The sequence below is a fragment of the Malus sylvestris genome, chromosome 11 (assembly GCF_916048215.2).
Source record: "Malus sylvestris chromosome 11, drMalSylv7.2, whole genome shotgun sequence".
Taxonomy (NCBI): domain Eukaryota; kingdom Viridiplantae; phylum Streptophyta; class Magnoliopsida; order Rosales; family Rosaceae; genus Malus; species Malus sylvestris.
Window position 1 is genome coordinate 28,843,241 of NC_062270.1, and position 8,080 is coordinate 28,851,320.

Sequence of the window (8,080 nt, forward strand, 5' to 3'; positions counted from 1 at the left end):
TAAGTAGATTTGGAATGTAGTTTCCTGCCCTCCAAGGTTATATCACTATAAATATATGCCTGCATAAAGAGAAAAATATATAATAAATTAAGATTATGGAGGATTTTAAAAGATATTAGAATCCTAGGTTAGTCAATTTGGATATTAAAAAATTTTACGAATCTATATGTAGAAAAAGGAGATTTTAAAAGATTTTAAATTAGTGCAAATCTAGATATATTTCTTTTTTGTATCAATGAATATCGTACTTGTTTCGGAAAAATAAGTGCAATTCTAGATATATCAGAAAGTCATAGATTTTGTAGGATATTAAATGGCGTACTAGAGGATTGTGGAGGACTTGATGGAGGAAAATATACATAAAAAGCCATAAACAATCTAAGCCACCCCGTAGAATTTTTATCTCCCTCTCCACCCTAAACTTCTCCTGCGTGCTTCTTCATCCCAACAGAAGTGACCCACCCACCTCCCACCTCAGCCACCACACACCGCACGCCACGGAATGGCATGGTTAAGGCATTTGCTTTTGCGCCCACTTCTGCAGGGCCCTTTGCAGTGTTTGTTCAAAATTTGGAACTTGCTTCTCTGGCTTTCTCAAAGGTATTGAAAGTCTCAGACCATGTTGTGCGTGTGTTTATAGTTTTTTTTAGAGCATTTATAAGAGGCAGTGAATGCCATGGTTTTTGTAGTCTTAAAGCTTCAATCACTTAACCAGTAGTTAAAGATTTGACTGAGATCAACCCAGAAAATTCATGTTTTCGAGCCAACTCATGCTCTCCCACATGCATTGCCTGCAAACACAGAAGCTCGGAAAGAAGCTTTTAATTTTTTACACATTTTGACACCCACTTTATAGGGCACACTTCGTAATCTATTTCAATGATCCAAACATATAACTTTTAGGTCTGACATCAAAGTTCATGTCTACCAAAAATCACCACATCTGAAACCAAATGACCGCTGGATTAAATGATAGTTATTTTAGTGTTTGTTGCAAAACCATATTTGTCCATTTTTAACTAAAAATGAATGTCTTAAAGGTTTTGGATTTATCTAATTTTTTGCAAAGATTTATGAATTGATGAATTGAAATATAGATGGAGTGATCCCTACAAATTGTATGAAAAAAATAGAGTGTCCCCCATATAGCATTTGTTCAATTCATTTTTAATTAGTGTGACGCATTGAAAGCACAATATGGGCTGACGTGTAGTCAAACTAGGATTTTAAAGGATTTTAAAAGTGATAGATTTGATAGGATTTAGGAGGATTTAAGACTCCTACAAAATTCGTATGGATTTTAAAGAATTTGAAGGGATTTAGTTTGTAGATTTTGGTGGATTGTGGTGGATTTTCATATAATTTTTTTATTGAAAAAAGAAAGAAAAATCTTTCCCCTTGCCCTACTGTACTCGATAGCCACTTTATCCCCTCTCTTTTCGGATCCCCTTTCACACAACCACGGCTCCATCTCTTTCTCAATTGATAGATCAACATAACTTTGGTGAGCTTTTGAGCACTACACCATCAACAACCATCACCACCGACTGCCTTTTTGCCACAAACGTACGCTGTGGTACTTCAGTAGTGCTTGTAGTACCACAAACATTAAAAAATCGGAATGGCGAGAAAGTAGTATTAACCAAAATCCTAAATCGATCATGTCCTTCGATGATCATACATGCCTAATTAAGGTCTAAGGGTCATAATAAGAGATTCCACCAAAGTATATAGTGGTTACCTGTGTCTGGCTGGGGTTGGTAGAGATTTAAGGATTTTCTAGATGGAAAAGGATTTGAAATCCTAGGGGGTGAGGTTGAATTCTTTTTAGTCTTGGTTATATATACGTGTTGTTTTCAAATCCCACAAAATCCACAACTTATTGAAATCCTCCAAAATCTTAATTTTTTAATACACTTAGATTTGGATGGATTTTAAATCCTTTAAAATCTTTTAATTGACTGCACCTAAATTTAAATGGATTCTAAAATCCCTTAAAATCTTTTAATTGACTACACTAGAGTTTTAAAGTTTTTTAAAATACTCTCAAATCCGAGTTTGACTACACCCCCTAAGTGTTACGTTATAAAAATAAAGTTACCTTGAGGATTAGACTGACAAAGATCAAATTGGCATAACGGAAAAAATAAGAATTTTTTAAATTTTCTGGGTAGAAATAGAGGTTTTATTGGATTAAAATAGAAGCACTCGGCAATGGCTCATTGAACTGTTTTGTCAGTTTTCTTTTCTTTCCTTGCTTCCAGAAACTTTGTCAGTTAACGTTACCACCATATGTGTCCCTGATCTGCATCAAGAACTCCTTTATATTTGGTAACTGTGGGATTTAGATCTTACAAACTTGGAAAGAAATTAATGTTGTACTTATTCAGCATTGAAACCTCTAGATATTTAAGAAACTGCTCAAAAATCTACCACCACGCTTTCTGGCTCCCCCTGCAGCTTGAGTTGTTTTTATTTCACTACTATTATTAGAAATAGTTAACTAATTAGTTCAGTCTTTAATTTTCTGCCCGGTCGCAATTATCTTGGCTCTCAAACCACTAGTCAGGCGAATAGTTTTCTGAGAGTAAGCATGTACATATTTACCACATATATATGTATAAATTGAATGCAATAGCAGTTTTCATTGTCTCAGCATTTTTTTCCATCTCTTTTTATTGACATTGTCTCTGCATATTGAACAATAGGGTTTTTTCTTCCCCGAACCATACAACTATGGCTTCCAGTGGACACCAAGTTGTTTCTGATATGAAGGTTCAGAACTTGAACAAAGGCAAAGGAGAGGCCAGCCCTGCCAACAATTCCGAATCCCAGGTTAGTTTTTGTCTTTTTTCATCTTTGTATATATCACCTTTTACTTTAATATTTTTATTCATTTATTTATAGAAAAGTTAAAATTTTTGTTAGACTCAATTTCTTTATCAAATAGTCACGAAATTACAATTAAAAACCATCAAGTGATTAGGGTAAAGATTAATGAGTGATTAGTTGTTTTTGAGATTAAAAATGATTACATAGAGAATTTTAGTCAATTACAATTTAACTCTGATTTAATTTCAGGATAATTTTGTTACTTTAGCATGAAAGTGACTCAAGTGCTAAATATTTTATTATATTTGAAAAAAAGATAATAAGAAAATGAACTCAACTACCACGAACCTAATTTTGCTCAGATCAACATAGTTGGGCATACTGGTACTGAACCCTAGCAGAAGTAGAAGAAAGAGAAATCATCTTTCTGCTCGATTCGAGGGAAATTCTAGGGTTTCAAATATTCTGCTCTCTAATCTGAGGTGGGAATAGATCCGAACAGAGTGTTTGTCGATCAAGTTTAGAGGAGGAAAGGAACGGAGGAAGTCGGCTTGCAGAGAGCCAAAAGGAGATAAAATGTCAAAGTGAAGTCAATTTTACAGTATTTAATTTTGACTTTCAACTAAATTCTCTCTTCATGTTGCTTAATTAGATTTAGCTAGCAACTATTCATCAAGTGACTTTAGCATTTGGGATAGCTAGGTAGTTGAAAGTTTGATTTTGAGAGTTTTAGGTTAAAATAATGAGGTTTGTTGGAGATACTCGAATGTTTTAGATTAGGTCATGCCTTGACAAAATGTTTAACTTCTTTCCATGTGGTTTTATTTATCAATTTGGTCACGGTCTTTGTTTTTGTTAATATTTAAGGCATAAGATTTAATTTTTTCTTTAATTAACTACACAAAAGAAAACTAAATTTTGAATACACCCATAAATATTACTCAGTATTTTTAAAAATTTGGTGCACTTGGAAAATTCTTTAGGGAACACAATTAAAAGAGCTAGCTCGCCATCATGCCACTCCAAAATGCACTACTATATCATCATACTTTATTGTCACTCTTCTAAAAAAACAGCTCCCTTTCCCTCTGATTCTCTCCTCCTCCCTCTATATATACTCCACCATTTACCAACTCCGCCCTTTACCCTCAAATACACTTGTAATCTTAAACAGCAATACTACTTCTCACTCATCATATTCTTAATTTCTTATGGCTCCCAAGGGAGACAACGTCGTAGTTTCTAGTATAAAGCTCGAGAAGATATTTAGCATGAAAGGAGGCAAAGGAGAGTCCAGCTATGCCAACAATTCCCAAGCCCAGGTAATTAGCTAATTCATTAAACTAATTTTTATTTTTATTTTATGAATTTAGCACTTAATATGTTTCAATATTTAATATTATCCAAATAATTGTGTTTTAATTAAATTTTCAGGCCATACATGCAAGATCTATGCTTCACCTGCTAAAAGAAACCCTAGACAGTGTGCAACTGAGCTCTCCAGAAGTGCCATTTGTGGCTGTGGATCTTGGATGCTCAAGCGGAAGCAACACCATCTACATAATAGATGTGATCATCGAACACATGACCAAGCGCTATGAGGCCTTGGGATGTGACCCTCCTGAGTTCTCTGCATTTTTCTCTGATCTCCCCAGCAATGATTTCAACACGCTGTTCCAGCTCATCCCTCCTATGGCCAACCATGGCGGAAGCATGGAGGAAACGCTTGCCACTGACAACCACCGCTCCTACTTTGCTGCTGCCGTCCCAGGTTCATTTTACCGGCGGCTCTTCCCATCGAGGTCCGTTGACCTTTTTCACTCGGCGTTCTGCTTGCATTGGCTCTCTCAGGTAATTAAGTAAAGTAGCTAATAATCTTAGTTAGTTACCTAATTACATGGGATTTTTTAATAGAATAATATAGTACGTACAAAATTTTAGGTTGGTGATGACAAATATGCAAAACCAATTAATACACGTTTGTATCCAAGGAAACTATGCAACATATCCCCGCTGATGCAAACAAATACTAAAAAGAAGGTGAAGAAAGAACGAAAAGTATACGTTTTTCTTGCTGGTTTTGAATAGGTCAAAAAAGTTGATGCCATGAATTATGGTCTCGAGGTTAAAAGGAAGTGGTCATAGGAAAGACAATTATGTGTTTAAAATGTCATCTTTGAAAGTGAGATGTCTAATAGTATTCATCTTCGCTTGCAAGTAAGAGATTTTAGGTTCGATTCTCATCAAAGAAGAAGTTGAACAACATTATTGCTAGCACATTGTGAGGTTAAGCTCATTCTCCTTCCCCTTAATGTAGATAATATAGTTTGTTAAAAAATAAATGTCTGATGCCAGACAATGGCCAAACGTTACGATATATGTCGATAGTATACTAAGGGAAACCTTTTGTTTGTATGTCATTCAACTCTATTAGTTATCTAATTACTTTATACGATTTTAGTAATATATATATATATATGTATATATAAACTAAGAATAATATGGTAAATTACATTGCTCAACTGCTTACTTACTCGTTCTCATTTCAGATTCTTTATTTTTACCGTGATTGCTATCTTATTCAACACACATTTGAGTATGTACGCTTCATCAAATATTATTACCTGATCCTAACCCTTGTAAAAATAAATTTAATTATTATTATTAAAGTAAACTTTGTGTTCAAACCTTAATCATATACAGCTAGCTAGATTGGCTAATTAAGTTTACAAAGATAGAATAAAACTAATCATGGTTTGTTATATTTAATTAGAAACAAAAGCTTCTGAATCATTTTTCATTCAAGTCCAATTTACCTAGCCAATACTTTTCCTGAGTGCTCAAGTAACTAGTAACTGTTGTATAAAAATAAAAAAGTAGCTAGTAACCGTTCGACCATAAAAAAAGTAGCTAGTAACTGAAAGCGAAACTACGTTCAAGGAAACGACTAAAAAGTCAAATAAGTTGAACCAAAACGAACAAAAAAAAAGGAGAGTGTGCCTGGTCAAAATGTCTTGAAGAATTTACGCAACATGGCCCATGATGCATGCTTTTTGCAAAATGCTTTGGGATTTTCAACAGCCATAAAACAATCTTGTTTGTGGTTACAATTCAAAATACACTTAAGATCTCTTTTAATATCGTTTGTATAAAATCAAAACTTAGGCATTGATAATATTAGCAATAATATGATAATTGTTAAATCTCTTATATATGGGGACCCAGGTCCCAGAGAGTGTGCTGGACAAGAGATCAGCAGCCTACAACAAAGGAAGGGTGTTTATTCATGGGGCAAATGAGAGCACAGCTATTGCCTACAAGAAGCAGTTCCAGACAGACTTGGCAAGCTTTCTCAGGTCCAGAGCCAAGGAGCTCAAGAAGGGAGGCTCCATGTTTCTTGTTTGCTTGGGTAGGACCACAGTGGACCCCACTGACGAAAGTGGCCCAGGCCTTCTCTTTGGGACCCACTTTCAGGATGCTTGGGATGATCTTGTCCAAGAGGTAATCATATATTTAATTAAATATGTCACGAGAAATACATTATACAGTAATGTTTGTTTTGTGTGCAATGTGCATGCATAATACCATAGGTATATAGGGCTATAGAGCTAAGTCACATTTTATTTTTGTGCTTCAATTGGCAGACCAAAAAGCAAAAGAGAAATTAAACACCAAAAACAAATAAACAAACAAGAAAGGAGATATGCATGATTAGATTAGGTGTTATTGGTTTCACAAGACCTTTATCATGAATTTTCACTGGTCATGATTAAGTTGGGTTGATTCTAGCCGTTGGATGCTAACTCTAAAACTGATCTGGCTTGGCCCTTCCATTTGTATGTTAGTACTGTCGGCAAAATAATTATATATCATTGGCTGCCGGGTGGTCCATATTATTGAAAAATGGGATCAATGGGATAGCTTGATATTAAAACCGAAGTTATAATCATTTCTTGTATCACAGGACAAAGGCCATTTGGATAAGTTAGATGACCAGTGTTCATAGAAAAATAAAAAATAAAAAATTTGAAGAAAGAGACCTAAATTACGTACTTATGATCTTCTAATAAGTGGTATACTTTCTTCATGGTTGGTATGTATTTTTACATATGCTCTCTTATTTTATTCTCCGTCTTATTGCTAACACGTTCAAATTAATCATGGAACAAATTAATTATGAAATTATAGCATATAAAACTTGCCTTATTGAAGACCTTATCTTTTATAAGAAATGTGATCAATAATATAATAATTTATATGGCTACAAATAATTTCAGAAAATCATAAATATTTGGATTTGGATTTATCCTTTCCTATAACCTTAATATAATACTTTTGAGTTTTTACATATAAAGTTATGATCCATAGATTAATTAACTATGAATGTATGTTTTTTTGCAGGGACTTATCACTAGTGAGAAACGTGACAGTTTCAACATTCCTGTGTATGCATCAAGTTTACATGACTTCAAGGAAGTAGTGGAAGCCGATGGCTCATTCACCATAAACAAGCTCGAGATTTTTAAAGGAGGAAGTCCCCTTGTTGTGAGCCAACCTGATGATGCCGCTGAAGTCGGTCGAGCCCTTGCCAACAGCTGTAGGAGCGTTGCTGGAGTCCTCGTCGATGCACACATCGGTGACCACCTTGGCAATGAGTTGTTCTCAAGGGTGGAGAAAAGGGGCACAAGCCAAGCCAAAGAGCTACTGGAGAAGTTGCAATTCTTTCACATAGTGGCCTCACTTTCTCTTGCTTAATTAGGAAGTGTGCCCTTTTGTTCTTCTATAGTTGTGTGATCTTTATTGCATAGAAATCCAAAACACAAGAAGAGAGGAAAAAAAGTTAAAGTTGGGGCTTACTCTTTTTTTCTTTCTTTTTGTGTGCTTGTACTTTGTTGACTGTGGTAGTAACCTTTATTAATATGCCTATAGGGCTTTTGTGACTATTGACCCTATAAACTACCAAGCCTACGTGGCGCTCAGACCGAGTAATTTATGAGCTAACTACGTCATTCGGTTGAATGTGGGGCATGCCAACTCGTCAGCCGAGGAGTAAAATATGTTGATGTTGCTTTGGGTGCGCGGCTGACTTCTACGTCTTGCGATTCCGACCGAGGAAGGAACATGTCTCGACCTCTTGGGTTCTCGAACCTGAAGACAAGGCTACTATTCTTACGAAGTTCACAAATCGTCGTCGTCGTCGGATTCGGTCACAGTGATGGTATTCATCATAGTAAACGCACGCTGAATC

The 8,080-nt window shown here is 35.3% G+C and overlaps 1 protein-coding gene across 2 annotated transcripts; it reads left to right on the forward strand.

Annotated features, from left to right (window-relative positions):
- Nucleotides 1–439: 439 nt before the first annotated feature.
- On the forward strand, nucleotides 440–7,775 carry LOC126589708 (indole-3-acetate O-methyltransferase 1-like). 2 transcript variants are annotated; one of them, XM_050255086.1, is made up of 6 exons: nucleotides 440–600; nucleotides 2,709–2,835; nucleotides 4,056–4,154; nucleotides 4,267–4,683; nucleotides 6,058–6,333; nucleotides 7,234–7,775. In XM_050255086.1, exons 1-6 carry the CDS (start codon nucleotides 503–505, stop codon nucleotides 7,585–7,587), a joined length of 1,371 nt encoding a protein of 456 aa, XP_050111043.1. In that variant the 5' UTR covers nucleotides 440–502; the 3' UTR covers nucleotides 7,588–7,775. The 2 variants fall into 2 exon arrangements, with proteins under 2 accessions (XP_050111043.1, XP_050111044.1); XM_050255087.1 differs by lacking the exon at nucleotides 440–600 and adding an exon at nucleotides 2,245–2,331.
- Nucleotides 7,776–8,080: the final 305 nt, after the last annotated feature.